Below are 25,959 nucleotides of genomic sequence, written 5' to 3'. Positions count from 1 at the left end.
ACACACGCACACGCACGCATGCATAAAGACCAGCAGGGGCTCTCTCCCACCAGCTGCACTGAAAGAGAGGGAGGAGGAAATGGGAAAGAGGAGGGCACTCCTAATAGGCATAACTAAAGCACTCCTAATGAAGGGATCCTGTGTGTGTGTGTGTGTGTGTGTGTGTGTTCAGTTGGGGTTGTGTGTGTGTGTGTGTGTGACTGTTGTTAGTGTTGATCCTGTTATAAAGTGCTATGGCCCAGAGGGTTGGCCTGATATTAAAGCCCTAAATGATGCTATTTATTATGTCTGGTGTTGGCGCGTGTGTGTGGTACTTTATTGCTTTTCGGCCTCATGTTTTTTTTGGGGGGGGGGGGGAGGTTGTGGCGTATTGTCAGGATCGATGGCTTCTGAGCAGGTCACGAAATTTAGGGGTTTATCGATAATCATCACAGTGATTATTAGTCTCTGCGGCCAGTGCTCAGAGCAATAGAGCAACAATCACCTGTACTGATTACATAGTTTGTTTGCTTTTTTTTTTTTCTGTGTTCTGAAGAAAAAGTTCAGATGGGATTTCTTGTTCGTAGTGGGCCGTACAGCATCACAGTACAGAGTACTGAAGTTACTAATGTTGTTTTCTCTCATGAGTGTCAGTCAGTGTAGACCGAGCTTCTTATAAAGACTGAGACTGTTAAACACTGACTCATCACAAACCCATTTGACTCTCAGTGGCAGAAAGAAAATCAGAAGAAATCTATAAGAAGTGCAGCATTGTGTTCATTACTGTTGAAAGCTGAATTCATCTTTCACTTCATCAATTTTTAAAAATTTATTTCATTTCTGGTAAATATAGTTGGAGCTTGGTGATGTTTTACTAGGAGTAACCCTTGAAGCTCTTCTCTGAACTGAGTGGTTTCGGTCATGTTTTTTTTCAGGCCTGCTTATAGAACAAATGACTGTGTGTGCATCAGAAGTTAGTGACTGTGCTCTCTCCTACTCAGCAGCTACGCTTGGAAAAACCCAGAAACTCTTCTTGTAGTTGTCAAGTAACGTTTTTATTGAGTTGTGTGTGTATCTATACAGGGAGTGCAGAATTATTAGGCAAATGAGTATTTTGTCCACATCATGCTCTTCATGCATGTTGTCTTACTCCAAGCTGTATAGGCTCGAAAGCCTACTACCAATTAAGCATATTAGGTGATGTGCATCTCTGTAATGAGAAGGGGTGTGGTCTAATGACATCAACACCCTATATCAGGTGTGCATAATTATTAGGCAACGTTCTTTCCTTTGGCAAAATGGGTCAAAAGAAGGACTTGACAGGCTCAGAAAAGTCAAAAATAGTGAGATATCTTGCAGAGGGATGCAGCAGTCTCAAAATTGCAAAGCTTCTGAAGCGTGATCATCGAACAATCAAGCGTTTCATTCAAAATAGTCAACAGGGTCGCAAGAAGCGTGTGGAAAAACCAAGGCGGAAAATAACTGCCCATGAACTGAGAAAAGTCAAGCGTGCAGCTGCCAAGATGCCACTTGCCACCAGTTTGGCCATATTTCAGAGCTGCAACATCACTGGAGTGCCCAAAAGCACAAGGTGTGCAATACTCAGAGACATGGCCAAGGTAAGAAAGGCTGAAAGACGACCACCACTGAACAAGACACACAAGCTGAAACGTCAAGACTGGGCCAAGAAATATCTCAAGACTGGTTTTTCTAAGGTTTTATGGACTGATGAAATGAGAGTGAGTCTTGATGGGCCAGATGGATGGGCCTGTGGCTGGATTGGTAAAGGGCAGAGAGCTCCAGTCCGGCTCAGACGCCAGCAAGGTGGAGGTGGAGTACTGGTTTGGGCTGGTATCATCAAAGATGAGCTTGTGGGGCCTTTTCGGGTTGAGGATGGAGTCAAGCTCAACTCCCAGTCCTACTGCCAGTTTCTGGAAGACACCTTCTTCAAGCAGTGGTACAGGAAGAAGTGGTAAATGGCCTGCATTTGTATAGCGCTTTTCTAGTCCATAGGACCCCAAAGCGCTTTACACTACATTCAGTCATCCACCCATTCACACACTGGCGATAGCAAGCTACATTGTAGCCACAGCTGCCCTGGGGCGCACTGACAGAGGCGAGGCTGCCGGACACCGACCTTCTGATTAGTGGCTGACCTGCTCTGCCACCTGAGCTACAGCATCCTTCAAGAAAAACATGATTTTCATGCAGGACAATGCTCCATCACACGCGTCCAAGTACTCCACAGCGTGGCTGGCAAGAAAGGGTATAAAAGAAGAAAAACTAATGACATGGCCTCCTTGTTCACCTGATCTGAACCCCATTGAGAACCTGTGGTCCATCATCAAATGTGAGATTTACAAGGAGGGAAAACAGTACACCTCTCTGAACAGTGTCTGGGAGGCTGTGGTTGCTGCTGCACGCAATGTTGATGGTGAACAGATCAAAACACTGACAGAATCCATGGATGGCAGGCTTTTGAGTGTCCTTGCAAAGAAAGGTGGCTATATTGGTCGCTGATTTGTTTTTGTTTTGTTTTTGAATGTCAGAAATGTATATTTGTGAATGTGGAGATGTTAGGGTTAGGGTATTGGTTTCACTGGTAAAAATAAATAATTGAAATGGGTATATATTTGTTTTTTGTTGAGTTGCCTAATAATTATGCACAGTAATAGTCACCTGCACACACAGATATCCCCCTAAAATAGCTAAAACTAAAAACAAACTAAAAACTACTTCCAAAAACATTCAGCTTTGATATTAATGAGTTTTTTGGGTTCATTGAGAACATGGTTGTTGTTCAATAATAAAATTATTTCTCAAAAATACAACTTGCCTAATAATTCTGCACTCCCTGTAGATAGATAGATATAGTGCGGAAAGAGTAAAACTTCCTTAAAAAAAGTACTTTCAAATATGTAAAAGTTAACCAAAATTCAAAGTCTAGAAACTTCCAAGTACTGTTTCCAACTCTTTTTTTCCCCCTTACTATGTCCTATTCATGATGTCAGAGCAGGTATCCGTAATGTGAGCATTTTCGGGTGTGATCACAGCAGCCTCGCCCACCTGCTATCCAAACCTGATATGAGGGACCGCACCAAATCTAAGACGGTGATTTATGTTTTATTAGTTTATTTTTTGAACTGTGACTGCAAAGCTAGTCCAAGAATAAAAATGTCACTAGAAATGAGTCCAATACATCCACTTTAAATCTGCTACAGTCAAACATGAAAACTCCTCTAAACTAATGACAAATAAACGAAGAGCACAAATTTGATGGAGTATCACCTATCATAGACCTGAACAACACATTTACATTATTGTTGTCCCTCTTTCTTACAGTAGGGGTGCTTTTCAAATATTAAATGTTGTACTCTTGTTGTTCATAACCAGGACAATTCAATTAGATATTACGTGGGGTTTTTTGTTTGGTTGTTTTGTTTTTTTTACACAGTGTTCTTACAGTCACTTGTTCACACGGAGGCATGTGTGTGTTGAGTTTACTCTGGTTAGTGAGTGGTAGCACAGGTCGGGGCAGAAGGCACTGCTAACCACCCGCACTGACAAGCACAGCACTGTTCAGCCCAGGCTGGCACACTTCACTCGTGCTGTGATATTATCTCCTCATTCCTCTGTGAAATGTGTCATCCACTTGATCCTGCTGTGTGTGGGTGTGTTTGTCCCAGTGGCTCCAACCTCCAGCAACCTGCAGTGAGTATTTATAGATCATATATAATAGTCCAGGGTGTTGGTGTGCAGTTGTATGGTTATTGGCACGCGTTGCAGATATGAAACCCCCTACAGAGGCATTGCATCGCCCCTCTGCTTCACTGCAGTGACCTCTGATCCTTGTGACCTCTCACCCCTAGCCCAGCTTTTTCGATTGACGATAGACCCTCCTGCTGAGGGAAGTCTGTGCATATTGTTGTAGTACTAAAAATTTTCCCCCCCTTGAAACCTATGCTGATTTGGTTTTAGTTTATGTCATTCTCTAACTATAAAATTTGTTTGTTCCTGTCATACAGGTGCCAGCCCCCTGCAGACCAATGGTGTGGGACACACAGCACGGGCCTATGCTAAGGAGGGAGAAGTGAGCACTTTGCTGGAGGAGTGGGAGGGCAAGGTATAACACATAAAGGATATGCAAAACTGCATAACTGCAAAAAAACCTCCTTTTTGGTTCCCCGATGTGGATTAACAGCAGTTAGGTCATTTTAAAAAACAAACAAACAGTGCCATGCTCCCAGATGTAGTTGTTTTCTTTAGCCTGGTGTGAACAGCTCAGCACATTTCTTGCACACAGGCCGACGCTCCACAGGAGGTCTGTGTCAGTCCGCTTTGTGACTGACAGGTGCTTTGAATATTAAAGTTGTGAAAGCTGGTGGAGGTTAACTGGGGTTAAAAACACGCAACAAAGCTGCGTCATTGATCGGCGCATATCATGACATGACAGACTGGCTAAAGTGTGTTTAAGCGAGTTTTCTGGTGTATGTATGAAAAAGTCTTGGATGTTTCATAATGTAAAATGGAAGCTCACATCATTTACATCTCTGAATTATCAGAATCGACTTTATTGTCCAAGTATGAGGAGACATACAAGGAAGTGGGGTCTTTTTTTTTCTTTTCATAAGTGCAAACAGTCAGTTGTGTTAATCTTCCGAAACATGATAATGAAATGTGCTTTACTCGAACTATGGCGCATCTCATCGTTGGGATGTTTTTACTCTGACTCCAACAGTGAAGTCAAACTCTTTGGCAAAGAGTTATAAGCTAAATCAGGGGTTGTGTGCACAGAAAGTGCTTATTAGCTCTATGAAAGCCAGTACAGAAACCTGTTCTCCTTTGCCAAATGCTTTCAGGATAGGTCATTTCAGGGTTTTTTGTTTGTTTTTGTTCTTTAAGACATAATTGTGACGTGAAAAATGTGGTTTGATATTGTTTGGAAAGTTTGGCAGTGCTGAGATTTCATGGCTTCTGCCCGTCACTGCTCAGCTCTTGGTATTTCACAGGTGTGTAGCGGTAGACGTGAGGTCTGGCTTTTTCTTAAATAAAACTCGAGTTATCCGTAGTTATCTACCGACTTGACAGCAGGCTGGAGCTAAGCAAGATGGAGAGAGAGAATAAACAGCCTGGCTCCACTGCAGGGTAAAAACCTGGAGTCTAAGGAGACAAAGAGAGGAGGATAAATGAGGTGGGGTGGCTGAGAGAAAGGAGGAGAAACCAGGGGGTGTGAGCAACGCTAAAAGAATAGAAGAAGGAGAGGAGGTGGAGAGATCAAGCTAAATCAGCAGAGGAGAGGAAATGGGTGTCAGAGAAATGGAGGTAGTCTGATAAAGAGGAGAGAGACGGGAAAGCAGATAGCTGCTTCGAAGTGGAAAATATGTTTCTAAAGTGTCAGGTGAAGGTAGCGTTACAGTAGTGAGATATGTAAGATGAAAGAAACACATTTTAAATGTTTGATTTCTCACTTAAAGAAGTATGGCTCCTAATCCTTGAAGAATATTGTATTTATTTTGCAGATTTTCTTACATAATTAATTACATAATCACATTTTCGACAATCAGTAAACAGTTCTGTTTATTTACCGAGTAGCTAAATATGAAACTTGGCTTGCGATCTAAATAAAGATGTAGATGATAACTTTTCATGTTTGACATTTTTATAATAGCATTTCTATTGGGTTTAATTAAACGTGTAAAGGCTAAAATCATATTTATCCCACAAAGATTTTACAGCCATACACACACAACAGTCTCTGCTGTTAGACTCTTAAATAAGAAATAATTCCACAAAGAAAAACCTTCAACCTAGAAATGAAAAAGAAACTGATGTAGTTGTATCTATATGAGATTCTTATTTAGAGGTTTTTTCAGTTATATTCAGGGATACCAGGTAACGGTAATAGCAGATACACTTATTTAGCTCCTTGTTAACATAATTATTTGATCAGCCAATCATAACGCGGAAGCTCAATGCCTTTAGCCATGTCAAGACGACCTGCTGAAGTTCAAAATAAGCATCAGAATGAGGAAGAAAGGGGATTTAGGTGACTGTGGGTGTGGTTGTTGGTGTCAGAGAGGATTGATGGAATTGATGCTCTACTGCGAATTTTTTTTCCACACATACATATTTGGGGTTCAAGTCGTCCAAAAAAGAGAGAATATCCAGTGAGCATCAGCTCTCTGTTAGAAAATACCAAAAGCCAGACTGCTTTGAGCTGATGGGAATGCAAGAGTAACTCAAATAACCATTCTTTACCAGAGAGGCGTGCAGAAGAACATCTATGAATGCACATACGTTGAACCTTGAAACCCCTTGATGGGCTATAGCAGCAGAATACCAGCCTGGGTGCTGCTAGTGTCTGCTAAGAACAGGAAACTGAGGCTACATTTCACACTGGATCACCAATACAGCAATAGAAAATTAGAAGAACAATGCCTGGTCTGGTTTTCTCAGACCAGACGCAAAAAAGTCTTAAGGAGTTTAAGATATTTAATTCATGCTTTCTTAATGAAGATCCCCAAGTTTGCACAAAGGGGAAAATTAATAACACTAACAACGTGAGCAGGAAAAGTGACATGCCCCACTGGCTAGGAGGCGATGATAAAGAGATGGAGAGGGACAGAAGCACAGCCTTTGTTTGTTTAAGAGCTGCTTATTCATTTTCACTCCCTTCTCTTCCGGATTCATTCACTCTCTTCTCCTTTTCTTTATCTCCACCTAGTTTCTGGAGTTACAGGCTCGACGAGAGGCAGAGGAAAGGAGGAGGTTCCCCCTGGAGAGGAGGCTGAAGGAGCACATCATTGGACAGGAGGGGGCCATCAATACGGTGGCTTCAGGTAAACCCGCAGATACTCCTGAGTGAGTAAATACACAAAAATACAAAACATCACTGCCTTTATTTCACTTTTCTTTGTTTCCTTCAACATATTTACGTCGAGGAGGGCGACTCCTCTTACATCTTTCTCCTGTTCTCCTGCCTTTTCCACCAGCAGTAGGCGGGTTCGTACAGACCTGCGGAGGCTGTAATTGGTTAATTGTGATGAATGAGCTGTCTGTCAGGCGTACACAGGTGCTGTGTGCGTGTGTGTGTGTGTATTTGTGCGTGACAGCTGAAGAGGCCAGGCTTGGAGCCGCCAGTTAACACGATTACAGAGAGAGGAGACATACTACAGACCCCCCCTTCTCCTCCTCCTCGTTTCTCTCCAATTTTCTGCTCGCCCCCCTCTGTCTCTGTTCTTCTCTTTCTCCATCATCTCTATCTCTGGGTCTCTTGTTTTTGATCTCCATCTCTCTCCTTCACTCTCCTGTCCTTTCCTTCTTCCTCTTTGAAACATTAATGCACCTCCTGAATCTCCACTGTTTGTCCTCAAACACTACTGTTGGGGATGGGCAAACAGATGTAAACAAGAGAGGATGGGATGGGCGAAAGAATAAAAAAAATATAAAACTAAAAGATACAGGGACACGATGGGAGAATACGGGGAAATATCTGAGAACCAGAAAGCTTGTAGCTCTGACAGAAAGACAGAGAGTGTGTTTAGTGCTTAGAGGAAGGGAGGGAGGATGAGTTAGAGCACAATAACACAACCGACAGTAAAGAGCTGATATTACACCAGGCATCCATGGAGGCCATGTACTGTATTGATCTGCAGATGAGTTTGTGGGAGGGGGGGTTGTGAAAGGGTTCTGCAGCAGGGAGAGAGGCTGTGTGTTATTTTTATGATGTTGGACATTTTCTGTTTTAGATTTGTGAAAATAATTAACTCATTCCCAAAGCTAGAAACTGATATTACAGTCTATAACACATTGGAGAGAGCAAATACTGCAGAGTTTATAACCAACAAGGGAACAACTTTCATCCCTCTCCAGACCTCCGTAACTCTAATACTTCATCAAAAAAACAACACAAACTACAGATATGAGACAAACTACAGAGCTGTCTGTAAAACTAAAGACAGTAGTTGTTACAAGTGTCAGAAGGGGAGGATAGTCGTGGGACTTGTAGTCTTTGGCAAGGCGATGAATGACTGTTGTTATCACGAAAGCCGTACAAGACATCACCACAGAGAAATAGGAACAGCTTATTGATCTGTGTAGTGATTGATCTGTGTATTGTAGTGAATATATATCACACAACCACACACACAGGGAAAAAAACACTCAGAGGCAGATACAGAACCTACTAGAGCACACACAACCTCGTGTGCAGCTACAGTTTGTAAAGGTGAGCCGAGCAGAAATCAGTCAAACTCTTGCCAGGAGGAGGGAAGTAGATATTTAGAGATGAGGAGATGACTCAGGAAAGAGAGATGCACTGCAGATAAGAAGATAAATGGGAGAAGGATGTAGAGATAAAGAGTGACCAGGCTATGTGTCTGCAAATACACGCCATATCCAACATTTTAATGCGCAATTACTGGTTAAAAATGTAGAACTTTCATGATTAATCAGAAGGCAATTTTAGGATTAACCCAGGGTTTTCTGTATCACTGTAGTACATCACCATGGTAACCTATGATGCAAACCTAACCTGCACTGGAACGAGTTGTGGTCATGATTAGTGATCAACAGTTTCAACAAGCTTCAAATGGGCTAAACTTTATTGATATAGTAAATCTTGTCCAGTCTTGCTTAAAGATCAACACACACACATTCGTACAGCACTTTTAGTACTAAACCACTGTGCAGTACTTTTCCTGTTACACGCTCATTCTGCTGGTCTGTCTGTAGCAGCTGTGCTGCTCTTAGTCTTCTTATATTTCTCACATATTAGTTTTATCTCCCTTTTTGTAAAAATCTGCTGCCAGAGCACAACTCCATGTTTCTGGTTAGTCATACACTGCTAATAGTGGTGTTTCAAGTGTTTGTCGTGAGACTGGGATAGGCTGGGTTACCTTATTGAGTTGATAACCACCGTGTGACTGCTTCGCCTGAGTAAGTGAAGCCTGATAATGGGAGGATATCCCGGGTGCGTTGGACTTGCTTCGTAGAAGTGATTGCAACGTTCCCAACTGTTCCAGCCAGAAACCTTTGTATATCGTTCCCATTTTAAAAATATTATAACTAAAGAAAAAATGACAAAGATAACTTTAAACTTCCGACTCTATGATGTAATTATGTGAAACACACAAAAAAGAAACTGGAACATATTTATCTGTTTATTGTTTTTGTTTTTTCCTATCTGCTCATCCTCTTCTTTTTGTTTCAGCTCAAGTTATCTTGTTGCACTGTAACATTTCAGTAGTAAAAGGGGAAGAAAAGTTTGGCAGTTTGATAGATGAACTGATTATTTTTTTGCAAAATTTTGCAGCTCAAAAATTGAAGAAAAACCGAGACGTGGTTTTCTTTCCCTTTTTTTTTTTTTTTTTTTCTCGATGCGATGTCTTCAAAACGTCTGTTTTCACCTGAACTCCTCATGACGAACAGCTGGCCTGCAGCAAGACACAAACTAGAAATACGCGCACACACACACACACACACACACACACACACACAGGAAGGAGGTTAGATTGATCCAGGTTTAGCTCTCAGGGCTAAGAGTTATTGAAGAGACTCATCCCTCTGTAATCATGTTAGAGCCAACCAGACCTGCCCAATACACACTGCGCTGAGAGTGTGTGTGTGTATGCATGTGAGAGAGAGAGACTGAGTGAGAGAGCTTTCATTTGTTTTGTGTCTCCTTCCTTTCCTTGTTGTTGTCAGGGTCCTTTGAGAAATGTCAATGTGCCCTTCTGTCAGAGTCGGTCTCAATCAGCTAAAACACGCACAACCACACAGAAGGTTACGCTGTCATTCACACAGCCATTGATAAAGCAGACTGAGCTTTGGAGCCCCTCTTGTCACTGTTCATCTCTGTGTCCATCTCTGACACACTTGTTTGTTTCTCTCCCTCATTCTCTATCTCCTTATCTCCATCACTCCTCTCTTAACCCCTCTGTATCGTCTTCTACATCTTTACTCCTCTTTCCTCTCCTTATCTGAGTTCCTCCCTCTGCTTCCCTGTGTTGCATCTCTCTCTGCCTCCCTCATTTGGCCCCTCCTCCTCCTCCTCTCCTGCCAAGAATCTGCTTTTTATGATTATTAGCTATTAGTTGCTACTTTAACACTCACATGTCATATCTGTTGTATATTTTCTCAGCTGCAAGAGATTACAACAGCTGAGCAGGAGGGGAGTTGTTATCCTGGTGTAGGAGGACACGAAAAACACGAAACCTAAACATTTGGTCTGTGTTTTTGTCTTGCAGCTGATTAAGATGAGTGTCTTGAACTGCATTGCTCACACTTTTATCCTGGGACTTTGTGGGATTTTACCATAGAGCAGGGGTGTCACACTCAAATACACAGTGGGCCAAAATTCAAAACTGGAAAAAAAATCTTCCTCCAGATTTAAGAATGAATCTCTTCTTATGGACTCAAACAAGTTTTGCTGAAAAACTGAATATGGAACAAGCAAAGCTTAATACTAAACAATATATATATATTAGCTGTATAATACCAGTAGGCCAGCTCTAATAGTAATTTGGTATGGCTTCAAGGGTCAAATGTAATTGGGCTGCGGGCCAGAGTTTGACACCTATGCCATAGACTCTATGGCATAGAGGGTGTATAAAAACAACGGACATAGGTCTGAAAGGAAGTGTGTTAAACTTGCATTCTTTCTTATGGCCAGCAGGGGACGACTCTTCAGTGTGCACAAAGAAGTCAGTTTGTATTGGAAGTGATGCCACTGCTCCCATGATTTCTAACCTCAGCTGATTTCTAAGCATATTGCAGATGAGTTACAGTAAAAGAAAATAATAATAATTGTCAGAATTGTTGCTATGACTGAGTAGGCAGGGTCTTGGGTTTTGACTTACTACCAAAACCAAAAGACATTCCTCTGAACATGGTCAGGTACAAGGACAGAAATGGAAATCTGTGAAATATCAGCCGATATCTGAAGAAATTTGAAAAACTGTAGAACTGTTGCTCGAGAACACTAGGAAGCAAAATATAAAGAAATGAAGGCGGTCTCAAAATGTTTGCACAGCGCCGTATGTGCTACAACACAAAAACCTGTAGTTTCAAATTTCACACTTGACCGAAGTAGCATCACATACGTTGCACTCTACCATCTTAATGTGATTTTGTTTTCATTATATTTACATCCTTTCTTTCAGAGGATAAACTGGCCTCCTGCCACATTATAAAGATAACTGCAGAATTTCTTCTGGCCAAAACTCTACTGAGAGAACTTGAGGTCATATTTGTGATATATCAGGACCTGTGTATCTTTTGTACCCACTTTTTTAAAAAGGTGCTTCAAAGGGCCAACACACTGCGAAGCTGCTCTAAAAAAAAAGTATTTCCAGTTAGTCTGCATTGTAAGTGACCTAACATCTAAACCAAATGCCACAAAAACACTCAGAACCAAACAAAAAACGAAAAGCCTCAGCTGCTCAGGGGGAACCGAACCGGGACCTTTTTCCTCGGGGCAGGAGTAGTGCTAACCATCGATCCACCGGCTTTGGTCCTGTTGACTCTCTCAACAGGTTCTGATTTGGATGAGTTTGTGCTAGTGTCTGCTTCTTCGTTGAGTGGCTGAAACCACGGCCAAATACACTCTTTACTCCCCTCGAATCCACCTCATCATCTTGTCTTTGTGTATGTGTGCTAGTGTGGTTGCTGGGGTGATGGCAGGGATGGGTAGGCACTCCTCTTTAAGCAGGCCTGTGCGTCCGTGTGTGTGTGAGAGGCTGCGATCTATGCTAAACTGATTTCACCATGGCCGCGCCAGAGAGGCTAACACAATTACCGCTGGCTAATGGCCCCACTGACTGAGGGGGGAGGAGAGGCATCGTGGGTAGTTTTCTGGAGGTCTCTCATCTTGCTCTCTTGCTCTGTTTTCTCTCTTCTTCCTCTTTTTATTTATTTTTCTTTTTTTTCCTCCACCAACCGTCTCTGACCCTTTCCTCATCCCTGCTCTCTCACACTTTTATCATAGTTTCTGGGATGCCCGTCGTCCCCGGGGCAGCTTGGTTCAGATGGCTTAAACTTGGCACAAAAGCAAAGTCAACAAATGCAAATAACTGAAATAATGGGCTCCCTTTGTTTCTCTCCTTGTCTCTGTGCTCTGTAGCCATCAGGAGAAAGGAGAACGGCTGGTACGATGAAGAACATCCCCTCGTATTCCTCTTCCTGGGCTCATCGGGAATCGGTAATTCACTGTCTCTTCTGTCACACCCAACCCAACGCTTCAGTTCTCAAAGCGTGTGAAAGAAAAACTCTTCAGCCTCCTCGAAGCAGCAGCCAAAATAAACAGACTGCTTGAATACGTTAAGTTTGTTGACACATGTAGAGTGTACTCAAACAAATTAATTCAGCAGTTTAATTTAATTACGCTGAAACGAAACAGAGTACAGTGAACTGCGGAAGCACTCGTCACTTTGTAAACTGTAAACACAGATCAGAGCTAGCTTGTATGCAGTAAATGTGTTTGTCATCAGTGTGTCAAGAATGATGCTCAGGAGGATTCATCTGATGGTAAATGTTTAAAATGTCCTGTACAACAGGTTTAATATAAAGGAATAAAGAGAAAGCAATCATTGATTAACAAATATCTCAGTCAGTCAGAAACTCTTGTTGAAAGTTGCTCAACAGAGCTAGTTTGTCACCTAAAGGTTGTCCTGTTCAGGTTTTAAGCCACGTTAAGGATGTAAGGATTGGTGGGTCTGTAGGTTTGTTAGTCCAGGCTCAAATATCTCAAGTTGCTGGATGGATTTCTGTGAAACTGTACAGACAGTCATGTTTCGCAGAGGATGAATCTTTCTCCCTTTACTGATCCCATGACTTTTCCTCCCGTGTCACCAGCTGTTCAGAGTGCTGGGTTTATTTGCCAAATCCCCCCCCCCCCCCCCCCCCCAAAAAAAAAAAAACCTCAAAAAACTTAAGTTTCAGCTGTGCCTTGTATAAAATGATGATTGCATGTTAACATGCTGAACTAAGACAATGAATACAGTAACATTATATGGACAAGAGTATTGAGACTAGGGCTGGGCGATATGGCCTAAAATCCATATCGCGATATAATTTGAAGCACGTGCGGTAACGATATATATCGCGATATATTATTTTCTTCTGTATATAACGTATTTTCCACACTATAAGGCACACTTAAAATCCTTTAATTTTCTCAAAAATTGAGTGTGCCTTATGTAGAGCAGGGCGATATGGCCAAAAATATTTATTACGATATATATTTGAAAATTTGCAATAACGATATAACTGACGATATAATTGATGCGAGACAAAATACAACTCCACAACATTACTAGCGCAAAAAGACAACCTTCCATTTATTTTCACTTAAACAAGAAGCTGGTTTTTATGTACATTAAAGCTTTATAAAAATTTAACAGTGCAAATGCAAATTCCTTGCTGAAAGTTTAACCAAAAGGCATTTCCAGTAGAAATGGGCTGACATATCCTGAGCATAACCATGTATAATATCCACTGAAGTTAAAAAGAGGTGCTTTGCAACATTAAACTGCAGTGTGCAGTACGCATTTTTCGGACCATGAGGTGCACGGGATTGATTATAAGGCACATTAAGTGAAACAAAGCAGTCAGATAAATCAAACTTTATTAAACTCATTCTTCTTGCTTCCTCCACTTCTGTACCATTGATTCATTAATGTTGAATTCTCTGGCAGCTGCTCTGTTCCCATGTTGTTGCAGTATATTAATGACTAACCTCATATTGTGGATGGATTATCTCAGTTGTTCTCCTGACTGAAGTTTGGTCCGTTTACAGCATCCTGCCATGCGATTGCATTTGTCTCTAACCATGAGGAACCTTCACGTTAACTTTTATAAGTGGAAAAGTGTTAGTGTTCGTCCTCCAGCTTCACTGTTTATGTTATGCTAAGATAGCTGTGTCGCTAGCGATCACGTAGCACATCCTTATATACCAGCTAGCCCAACTTCAGTAACCCTACAAACGTCACTGCTGTTTAGTTTCCTGTCTTCATTTATGTTGGAAGTGATAGCAGAGCTGTACGTTTGATTTTTTTTCAGAAATCTCTCAGTCAGAACATGCAATATCATGCTTAGGTAACTAGCGAAACTAGCGAGCTAACTTCCGCTAGCTTGCTGCTAACTTCTAACTCCGTTAAATGTAATAACTTTTGTTTTCATGGATGCCTGGAAGTTAAACTTCATAGTTACACCTGGTAAAGCAGCAATGCTGATCGTTTTATTAAAGATGAAAGAATTTAGACAGTTTTTAACTCTCAGTGCAGTGTTCGTTTGACCTGAAGAGGGGGGTTTAGGACCCAGATTACTCCCAGATTTAAGAGCATCTTAGTCCGACAAATACGACAATAACGACGGCCGCTTGCATGTTCTGCAAAAAAAAAGTGCTTTGTCGTGTATCTGACGGACAAACACCAAACCAGTTCCACATCACTGAAGTTGTACCATTTTTACAAACCAATTCTGGTTCATCTGTTTCACTCAACAATCGGCCATGTGCGTATGAAAACAAAGGCACTGCGCATGCGCGTTTTACTTATATTCTATCGCGATATTTCATTTTCCTATCATTGTCTAACATTATACCGGTATTACCGTGAACGGTATAATATGGCCCAGCCCTAGCCTTATGTATGAATTCTGGTTGTGCTTACTGACCTGGAACCGATTTGGGCGTGCAGAAATCTGTTAAAAAATGTTTTGATGGATTGTCAGAGCATTACGGCTGCCGTAGTGAGGAGCGTCGCGGAGTAATCTGGTTTAAAACTCCGTCAACTTCAGGTCCCAAAGTCAAACGAACAATGAGAGTTAAAAACAGTCTAAATTCTTTCATCTTTAATAAAATCATCAGCGTTGCTGCTTTACTAGGTGTAGCAATTAAGTTTAACAACCAGGCATCCATGAAAACAGAAGTTATTCAATTTAACGTAGTTAGAAGTTAACAGGAAGTTAGCTTGCTAGTGTCCACCTAAACATGACACACCATGTTCTGACTGAGAGATTAAAACATACAGCTCTGCTACCACTTCCAACATAAATGAAGACAGGAAACTAAACAGCAGTGAAGTTGGACTACCTGGTATATAATGTTGTGCTACGTGATTGCTAGCGACACAGCTATGTTAGCATAACATTAGCACAGTGAAGCTGGAGGATGAACGCCAACTTTTTTTCCACTCAGTCAGGAGAACAACTGAGATTATTCATCCACAATACAAGGTAGTTATTAATATACTGCAACAACATGGGAACAGAACAGCTGCGAGAGAATTCAACATTAATGAATCAATGTTACGGAAGTGGAGGAAGCGCAGTTTTTGGCTTACCCCATATTTAAAAAGTGCTTCATCTCTTTGCTATGACTGTCGCCCGGCATAATTTGCAGATGATGATGGTTGTAGCCGCTGCGATGCTTTTGACCAAAACAGGTGCAGCTTGATGACATCATCAACATGCGCTATCGCGATAGAGATTTTGACTATATCGCTCTATCATTGGCCAAATTTATATCGTTTCTGTCATATATCGTTTATATCGCCCACCCCTAATTGAGACATACTTCTCAATCTTTGAATTCTGGCGCTCACTGTCGCATTGCCTAAGGTTTATAAAATCACACACCTAGCCATGAAGGCTGCCTTTACAAACATGAAAGAGCTCACTGAATTCCAGTGTAGTCCTGTAAAAGGATGCCACTTGAGCTTTAAGTGATTTTACTGCAGAGTGGAAGTGTTTAGGAACCACAGCAACTCAGCCATGAAGTGTCAGAGAACATAAAGTTACAGAGCAGAGTTTCAGAATGCTTAAAAGTCACCGACACTCTGCTGACTCGGTAACGACAGAGCTCCATTAACATCAGCACAAGAACAGTGCACCAGGAGCTTCAAGGTGTGGGCTTCTATGGACCAGCAGCTCCTCTATTGTAATGTGCAGGTTGTCCAGTATTGGGGTGGCTGTTGCTCAAGAGGTAAAGCAGGTCATCTACTAACTGGACGTTTGGTGGCTTGATCCTCTGGCTGCTCCAGTCTGCAGTTTATCATATCGTGGGCTGTTGTCATGAAACTGACTGATTTGTTTGGAAATGTGACAGGAAACAGCAGTTTGACAGTTTAAAACACAATCAGCTTGATGAGCGCTACAGCTGGCAAATTAGTGCATGGGTGGGACTGACGGTGTCATCAGGCTGTGTGTGATTGGTTAGGGAAAACTGAATCCCCCTGATGAAGAGGAAGAAACGTTAGACTGAAGATGGGAACACTGTTTGGCACTGTTTAGCTAACAAACTAATTTTGAGTTGGGCAGTTTTGATATGTGGATGGCAACTTTGAGCTCCTGAAGAGGGATGGTGAGCAGATTTGGTAGTAATGTAAATATTCATGCGAAGTAATAGACTCCACCAACTGTACCAGTACCACAGTCTTTATCAGTTAGTACCTGTCTTTGCATGTTAAAGTTTCATTAGCACTGGGATGCCAGGACATTTTTATATCTGCATAATAAAGTCCCATCAAATTTCCAGTCCTTTGTTTACTGTAACCCATTGTTTACTGTGCTCCACAAGCACAGGAAGTGTGTGAGTGAGTGAGTGAGTGAGTGAGTGAGTGATCAAATCAACAATAGCGAGTCGTGTCAGTTAACGGTATTCACTGGGGATGGTGGGTTGAACTGAGACTGACTGTCTGGACATTTCTGCTGCAGCAGATTCACCCCACTGCTCCTCTATCCATGAACGTCTTGAAATATCCTAGAGGATAAATATTAAAGCAAACCTGTGATGCAGAGTGTAGTGTTTGAGCGGGCCAAAGTATCAAAAACTGGTTCTGCTAATAACAGTTTTTGTGTTAAAGCAGAAAACCTGAGGAGGACATCTACTGAATAAGTGGTTAAATGTCCTTAATCATCAGCAAGATTTGGAAGTGTTTGTGTGTTGGAGTGAAGGCAGTAGGAAGAGAGGGGAGATATTAAGGGCCAGATAGATGGCTAAAAAGAGGGAGATGGTGAAATGACAGGGCAGAGAGATAGATGAGGGAGAGACGGTGTTCATATTCTCTGTTCCCTTCAGCGACAAACAGTGGCCATGAGACATCAATATTAAACACAGCAACAAGACAAACACACAGACACACACAGCCTCGTTCACACACACAATCATCATACCCATATGCATAGCAAACACAAGACATCAATATCACATATGAGCATTTATATGCAGAATATTTTACTGGCAAGCATAATGTGTGCTTCTGGAGAGCTGGAGATGATTGAAAGCTTTGTGGAGGGAGGCACTGGGATTTAGGCCAGCACTTAGCGAAGGAGAGAGATTGTCTTTCTGTCTGAAATGAGTAAGCTTGTTTTCCTGAATTCCTGAAATCTCTGCATGCTGATGTAAAGGCGGAGACTGTATTTTTTTTTTATTTATTGAGAACAAAGTAATTAAATGGTGAGGGGGAGGGACTGTTCCTGTTGCCTAATGACCAATTAAATGATGCATTTGTTGTGTGTGACGGGTTCAATGATGTGTCTCACAGGAAAGACGGAGTTGGCTAAACAGGTGGCTCGTTACATGCACAAGGACATTAAAAAGGTATGTGACGTAGCAGCGTGCGTATAGATACAAAACGCATGTCAAGAGTCTTAATTTGGTGGAATGAGTTTGATTACAGTGTATGCAATAGTGCTTCTTTTGGAGGTTAACCCGTCCTGTGATTGCAGGGTTTCATCCGCATGGACATGTCGGAGTTTCAGGAAAAGCACGAGGTAAGGCCTCGTTACACACACGCGAAAACACAAAGTATGCACTGAATAAGCCGCGCCACACAAGTTCATTTATTTCCGATGAGAGCAGCTGCTAGCAGCGTCTTCCTGCTGCAGATGCATGGCAGTGATGCATTGGATTAATTCTGTTTATGTAATCGTAATAGATTCATAAACCAAAATTAATGATGTTGGGGGGTTTTTTGTTCTTCTCTTTGTGAAACTTTTTGTGATGAATACATTTAATCAGTTTTTCAGAGTTGCATTGTTTTACAGTGTCGTGTTGTCACAGTCACCACAGTGTTTGGACTTTCTCTGCATAGTTTGTGGCAATGAGGAGCTTTATAGATGCTAGAAATCGAAGGTCTTTTGATATTCAGAAAAGCTGCGTCAGATGCATAAGTGAAACACTGAACACAGCAGGCTGGTGATTACAGCTGCAAAGATTATTATGAACATCTTCGGATAATTTGTAATGGGTAAAATGTTTGAGATTTTCATGGCTAGGATCGGAGCTTGGGGGCTGACATGGACTCTACCATGAAAGGCCCTCTTATATTAAAGGCAGCAGCTCTGCTTTACCTCATTTGAGGTAAGTCTATACATTTTCCTGTCATTTGAAATAATGTTCAACAAAATTGGTTACTGAAGTGCTTCAGAAAACCTCTTTTGGATGCACTGAAAACGTTCCCGATGCAGCAAACAGGATCATGGTGTGAAGCGTGTGGAAATATTGAATTCTCTGTTGCAGAGGGTGGCTGAGCATACTTATTTAGTGTGATCCTGATAAAACGAATCAGCTTGTTGTGTTATTTAGACTTATTGTGCATCTTTTCTCTGTCCGCGCTCAGGTGGCAAAGTTCATTGGCTCTCCACCGGGATATGTGGGACATGAAGAAGGCGGTCAGCTGACCAAGCTGTTGAGGGCGTGTCCTAACGCTGTTGTCTTGTTTGATGAAGTGGATAAGGCCCACCCCGATGTCCTCACCATCATGCTGCAGCTCTTTGATGAGGCGAGCACACAGCTTCTTACGTCCATCGTGTGTGTCTCTTTGATAAAACAGAAATAAACTGAAACTTTGTTTGATTGGTGGTGTTCTTCTTTCAGGGTCGTCTTACAGACGGTAAAGGAAAGACAATCGAATGCAAAGACGCCATCTTCATCATGACGTCGAACGTCGCAAGTGACGAGATAGCCCAGCATGCATTGCAGCTCCGCCAGGAAGCCGAGCGGGTCAGCCGCAGGAAGCTGGCCGATAACCTCGGTGAGAGAAACGCCCTAACGCGTACATGCAGCCTGGCTAATGTCTTCACACTGATGACACTGTACAATGTGATTATACATTTCCATCTGATGTTGTGTTAAACGAACACAGAAATTAAATTATCTACAAATTAACTTTGTCATGTTGCAGTTAATTTTCTCATTCTTGCAAAATAAAGGAGCATTGTAGCACTGTGATAACAGCTTTCAGATGATTAAAAACCAGAAATGACATTATTGCTCATCTCCTCCTTTTCCTCCAGAGGACGTACAGAAAAGTGATGACATTAAAATCTCCAGACAGTTTAAAGAATCTGTGATTCGACCAATCCTGAAGGTAAAACACATGATGCACACAAATACATAAAAACCATCTTGTTTGGTGTAGCTGCAGACATGCCTGGCTCCGAGACGCTCATGGGTCTTTTGTTCCTCTGTAGGCTCATTTCCGGAGGGACGAGTTCCTGGGCCGTATCAATGAAATCGTCTACTTCCTGCCATTCTGTCACTCAGAGCTGCTACAGCTGGTCAGCAAAGAGCTCAACTTCTGGGCCAAAAAGGTACGAGAGCACAATCTTTACAGTCATTTTTAGTCTCTCTGCTTCTGCGGTTATAAATAAAGAAATTATGCAAGATCAAGTCCTGCTGAGTCTTAATGCAGGAAACATTACACAGCTTTAAAAATCCTGCCTCGCGAGTCCTTTCATGCTTTCTATTTTAACTGATATTAACAGAGTTTGCTGGCAGCACTGATGGGTTGTTTAAGTGCGCCAGAGGAATGCACATATTTGTTCCAGCTTCCATATTGCTGTTTGGATGCCCACTTTAACAACAAGTGGGCCGATCAGCTGTGTGTGGATCTGAGAGGAGCAGAGGTTGAGTCTCCTCTGGACGCCCGTCTTCACAGCACCACATTTCTAACACGGGTGTCCTCCTGTGGGGACCTGCGAGGCCTCACCCACTTCGTCAGCCGCTGCTGAGCTGTGCAGAAACACACACGGATCAATACTGTGTGCCACTGTTACTCCCTGTAATGTGATTACAGTGTTTAACATGTGGAGCCTTCATCAATATTTAATTATTAATATTACAGCTGGTGTCCTGACAGCAAACATGGGCCCTGCAGGCAACTGATAGGGACCCCGACTCATTTCAGTTTCTCTGTTTTGAGTGGTGTTGTAGCTCTTGTGGGTCTGATATTTGGGTCTTCAGTTTTTGAAAGTGTGCATGTCTGGTAATGACTTGTCTCAGTCTGCATCTTGAAGCGATGCAAACAGCAGAAATCTCATTATTACTGAATAATCCCACAAGGCTTTTGTTTGTCGCTCATTTATATTAGACAAATTAAATGTTTAGAGCTTTTATTATTATTGCCTCGCTACATATCGATAGAAAAACATGGCGTCATATTTACTGATTGAAGTGTTAACATCTGAAGCTAAATGAGCTGCTCTGATCACTACTATTGACCCGCGTTTGATTAAAATGTATTAAGGGCCTGTTGATTAGCGTCAGCAGACATGCTGCTTGACACAGTCTCCTCTCTGCTGCTGTGTCTTTCGCTCGCTCTCTCTTTCCACCCATTTTGACTCTGTTCTTCGTCCTCTCTGACAGATTTGTGTTTTCCTGATATTCTGCAGGTCTCACCCTCGGCCCTATTGTAACATTACTTCCACTCTCTCTTTCTCTTGTCAGGCTAAACAGCGGCATGATATCACTCTTCAGTGGGATCGCCCAGTACTGGACCTGTTAGCAGGCGGCTACAACATGCATTATGGAGCTCGTTCCATCAAGCATGAGGTGTGCAGGCACTGTAACATACACACTGGTTTTTAGGAGTAACCCTTGAAGTGGTTTGTCATATTTCAGGCCTCCTTATAGAACAAAATCACAACGGGATTCCTTTATGCAGGAAAAATCCTGCACATGTAGCATATAAAGATTTTTAAAAAGCCTGACTTATAAACCTGATCTCCACCTGACCTCTGACTCTGTCACTGATCCATCAGGTTGAGAGGAGAGTCGTCAACCAGTTAGCCGCAGCGTACGAGCAGGAGCTGCTGCCCAAAGGCTGCACGCTGCGTCTGTCTGTCCAATCAGAAGGCCAGAAAGAGCACAGCACGCCCAGCCTGCGCCTCGAAGTGGTTGGAGAGGACAGCTCATCGAGAACGCTGGACATCCGATCACCACTCAGCCCTGAACACTAACAACAAAGGATTAAAAATGCGAGCATACACTGAACAAAAGAACGTGTTGGATTTACTTCTTTCAGTAGTGGACATTAGATGCACACAGATGTTTTGCTATGGCAGCAACTTAAACAGAGTTAAATTAACACTAGTTATTCGTATTCAATAAACCTGTGCAATGTGTGTTGATAAAATGTGATTGAAACGTTGAAATGTTTTGATGAAGTAATTTGAGCTCTTGGAATATTTTAATCCTCCACAATTTTCTCACTTTATTCAAACACTATTCAATAACTTTAACCAAATACTACATGTTGGTATTATATTCTAGTATGAAATACACAATTTTCCAATGGAGGCCTTATAACAGATTGTATTGTTCTCTTCCAAGTTGCCAGTATCCACTAGTAACCTTTCAAAACAAAATGTCTACTTTCACTGCAGGTAAAGCAGGAGTATCAAACTCGTGGCCCAGGGACCACTTGTGGCCCACATCACCCCTACTTGCAGCCCGTATATTGACATGAAAAAATATAATGCAGTTTGGTCCTTGAAGTTACTTTTGTTAGGGAGGATTTGTTTGTTGTTGAGTGCAATGTTAAAATAAGTTCTTTAAAAGCAAAAACGTACTTAATATGAAGGCAATATGAGCAGAGAGCACAAACATGTTTACCGATTGACTGTTAGTTCAGTGAGAGAGTAAACTGCAAAGAAAACAATTTTCACTGGCAGTTAAAAACTAATGTGTACACTTATGTCAGCATTTTTATTTTGTTTGTATTTAACAAAATAATAGCAGAAGTGCTGCCACGGGTGTGGCCAGAAAGAGAGTACCAATTTGTTTATTTGATAGTTCAATGAAAGGCTTCAGTTAAGAGTGAGAAGAAAAAAAATTGCGTTCACATTTGCAGTTTTGTCTTTTTATACAATATTTGAAATTTAAAAATACAAAACACTGCATTTTCAGAAATATTTGTGGGGGTTTTATACTACTTGAACACTAATGTGGCCCTCCAATGAGATGACAGTGCCCACAGTTCTCCTCATTTTTCTTGAAGGTTTTTTTTTCCGTTCCTGGATGATTTTAATTATCATTATTATTTTTTCACTTTGTGGCAGAGGCATCAAAATGGACGGTTTTTCCGCTTTCGTAATAGGTGCTATGGAGAAAAAAAAGTAGTGTTTGGACCCCTTGTGTAACAAGTTTAACCTTGTGTTTCAATGTCAGTACTGGAATCACTTCACCAAATTATTAAAGAGGACTACTGGGCCTAACTGGTCCAATGAGGATCATATGGTTAACTGAATGCACTGTGTTCAGTTGCAAAGCCACAATCTACTCATGCAACACTCACCATGAACTCCTGCACCAAGACATCAGGATTGTCATTCAGACAGAGGCAGAGTACATTGATGAGGGACTCCCTTCGAACATCAATGTCATCCTTAAGTATTATAACAAAGAAAACATAGATATGTGAACTCAAAATCTTCAGTAGCACAGAAGAAAATGATCAAAGACCAAAAAACCTGACTTTTTGAACCAGTTAACATGCAACACCAGCATCTACAAAACACCATTAAAACTACCTGTTTGACATGACCATTATGAAATGGACTTATATAGTTATAGTTTAGTCATACAGTTTCCAAAACATACAAAAACGATCGATTTCTCACGCTGGGACAGTAATTGCATGATGTAAATTATGGGGTCCTTTCAGTAGGATCAGTACTCACAGGTAAAAGTTGACCTTTGCAATGGATGCAGCATATAAATCTTTTACCGAGCTAATGTGATGCATATACACTTTGTAGTTAAACAATTTAAAAGTTTTTACTGTCATCATGGCAGTCATATCCTTTAGCTTTTGGGCCTGCTCTCCCAGTTGCTTGGCAAACACTCTCAGCAGACTTTCAGAGATGAAGTCAAGCTGTGCCAGAAACCTTGACTGCAAAGGCATGGTTGTGATGTGCTTGAACACTGCATTTTATCTAAAACAACATAAAATTATTTTAAAAATAACAACAGGCACTGTGCGTGGTTGGTCGGTAATCTTTTGGTGAATAAGACCTGTGTTTCCTGCTCTTGTGGGATTTAAAAGATCCTAAGATGTTTGCAATCCAACAACATACAAGTTACAACCTCATTTTTTTTCAAGTGTGCATTAACGCAAGTCCAGTAATCATCTTTCTGACAATATATGTAGGTTCAAGTTAAACGTATGGCAGATTTTGGATTTCACATATGTATAAATAAGGTAGCTGGCCAGTGTGTGTATGTGCCAAATGATTAAAATAAAATCTGTATTATAATTAAGTTACAGAAACCTTAAGAGAAAACACAACCTCCTGTTCTCACCACAACTTGAACCCACGATCCATCAGCTGACTCCAGATGAAATGCGGAATAAAGTTTGTCTCTCAATCTGCAGCAAATAAATAAATAAATAAATACAAAACAAGGAGGTGGGGGGGGTAAGCTACCTTAATGCCTCCAAAGACATTAGCTGAGGCTGTTCAATCTCCAAAATCTCACTAACACCACGGTGCAGGTGCAGTTAACACATAATGTAACTGAGCAGTCAGTTGGCAAACCAATTCACACAGAAAATCAAAATATGTTAGGAGCGCCTTGGAAGTAAGTTAAATGTGACATTAGGGCTTGCACCAAAAACAAATTAAAATGAAAAAGCGCCAATTCTTTGACAAGAGAGCAAATAAGCTAACGGCACTTATTTAACGTTAACATTACAGTGACACTCTAGACATTAAACTAAATTTGACTGAGATTTGGACAATATTCATTCAGAAATTAAGACAGACCAATAAAAGTACCGGTGAGTGGAGATGGCTGCCATCCTCAAGCCACGATCCAGAGTGCAAGAAACAAAATCATGTGCGGTATCACGAGATTTAACATTGCTACATTATTGATTTACCTTTTTTTCAGTGTACAGGTGACTTCCACTTCCACATATATTTCTTTTAGCTTTTCAGAACACTGAAAGCTAAAATATTTTTGAGATATTGTATGACTGCAAATAGAAACGTGGCTTCAGTCCGGTGTGACGGCGTAACAAGACACATGCCAGGTAAAAAAAACTTTACCCACTAAAATCTCGTTCATTGATTTTTCTAGAGTTAAACACACGATTGAGTGGGGAAGGAATCACAGGAGGCTGACAAAACGCAAATATGCCTAAAATACAAGATAAAAACTTGGTGGGAAAAGCTAACAATGTCGCAGTGCAAGCTAATGCTAACACTGGAGCTGACATATCTCCAAACAATTTGCTGAGAGCTATAGAGTCACTCAACTCGGAACTACAGTTGTCTTCAGTCTTTGATCTGGTGGACCACAGCATTCTGCTAACAAGACTAGAATATTTAGTAGGCATTAAAGGGAACGTCCTTTTCTGTGACGATGGGAGCTACTCTTCCTCTGTTACCCCTTTTCGTTGTGGTGTGCCCCAGGGGTCTGTTCTTGGCCCTATGTTGTTCTCATTGTACATGCTACCCTTGGGCTCTATATTTGACAAATATAACATTTCTTTTCATTTTTATGCTGATGATATTCAAATCTATTTTTGTCTGACTGACGGTACCCCATCTTCACTACACTGCTTTCTTGATTGTATGAGGGAGGTCAAAAGCTTTTTATCGAGTAACTCCCTTTTTCTAAATGAAAAGAAAACGGAAATTATTGTCTTTGATAGCCACATCCCTCGGGGACAACATCCCTCGGGGACAATTAGCCAATATATTTGGGCCCTTTGCTACCTCCCTCTCTGATACAGTACGTAACTTAGGTGTTCTTTAGGACAGCTCCTTTAAACTTGATAAACAAGTGTCCTCTGTAGTACAGTCTAGCTTTTAAAAACTACGTCAAATCTCTTAGGCTAGGCATTACATACCGCGAATGGAACTTATACATGCCTTTGTTACTTCAAGATTAGACTACTGTAACTCCCTTTACCTGGGCCTCCAATCTGCCCTTCTTCATGAACAACAACTTGTCCAAAATGCAGCAGCAGCTGGTACTAGAAGGTTTGATTCTATTACCCCTATCCTTGCTGACCTACATTGGCTGCCCATCAAATATCGTAAATAATGTTGCTATTTAACTGAACTTCTCAACCTGTATACTCCTATGAGAGCACTTCGATCATCGAGTCAAATGCTCTTAGAGCAACCTAGGTCCTTTATTTGAGTAAATAAAGTAAATAAAGTAGTGATTGAATTTGGCACCTCCGGCCCGGCTCACCAGAGAGAGTTTCAGCCTCTCTCCATACTTTCAGGAGATTGAGGTGATAAATCTGCGTGGCCCCTCCCCTGTCTGACCATGCAATTTCATAGTCAACGTCCCCCACTCACCGTGTGAGGTGGGGGGTCCTTGCCACTTGGCGAGTAACTTTAAACTAGAAGAAGGGAGTAATACAAGCACTTTGTCTCCTGGTGAAAATTGCTTGAGTCTAGCCCCTCTGATATACAGGTGTTCCTCCCAGTTTTCTTTAATTAGGTTGAGCACCCCAAGCGGTTTAAAGGGAGAAAATCCTGTGGAGGCCTGGGGCACCTCCCACACTGCAAGTAACAGAGGGTCTAGCCAGTGATCCCAATTGCGTTCACCCTCGTGTATGAACTTCCAAATCATGGACTTTAAAGTCTTATTCAGCTGCTCCACCAGCCCATCAGTCTGAGGGTGGTAGATCCTGGTGTGAACAGATTTAATGCCCAGTAATTCATACAATTCCTTCA

General features: G+C 41.6%; 1 protein-coding gene across 1 annotated transcript in view; it reads left to right on the top strand.

Moving 5' to 3' along the window:
- The window catches only part of clpb (ClpB family mitochondrial disaggregase), a 39,146-nt gene extending 16,652 nt beyond the window's left edge, over positions 1–22,494 (top strand). Inside the window, exons 6-16 of the mRNA XM_085479387.1 lie at positions 4,005–4,102; positions 6,704–6,818; positions 12,101–12,178; positions 17,523–17,578; positions 17,707–17,751; positions 18,600–18,761; positions 18,857–19,013; positions 19,276–19,349; positions 19,453–19,572; positions 20,708–20,812; positions 21,022–22,494. Coding sequence (XP_085335513.1) covers positions 4,005–4,102; positions 6,704–6,818; positions 12,101–12,178; positions 17,523–17,578; positions 17,707–17,751; positions 18,600–18,761; positions 18,857–19,013; positions 19,276–19,349; positions 19,453–19,572; positions 20,708–20,812; positions 21,022–21,219 — 1,208 coding nt within the window. The 3' untranslated portion in view covers positions 21,220–22,494. The remainder of the gene's footprint in view (positions 1–4,004; positions 4,103–6,703; positions 6,819–12,100; positions 12,179–17,522; positions 17,579–17,706; positions 17,752–18,599; positions 18,762–18,856; positions 19,014–19,275; positions 19,350–19,452; positions 19,573–20,707; positions 20,813–21,021) is intronic.
- Positions 22,495–25,959: the final 3,465 nt, after the last annotated feature.

This window comes from Copadichromis virginalis, linkage group LG14 (assembly GCF_057382275.1).
Source record: "Copadichromis virginalis isolate Kocher_CV1m ecotype Utaka linkage group LG14, C_Virginalis_male_GT1.1, whole genome shotgun sequence".
NCBI classification, from domain to species: Eukaryota; Metazoa; Chordata; class Actinopteri; order Cichliformes; family Cichlidae; genus Copadichromis; species Copadichromis virginalis.
The sequence above is the reverse complement of the archived record's forward strand: the minus strand, read 5'-3'. Positions and strand labels throughout refer to the sequence as shown.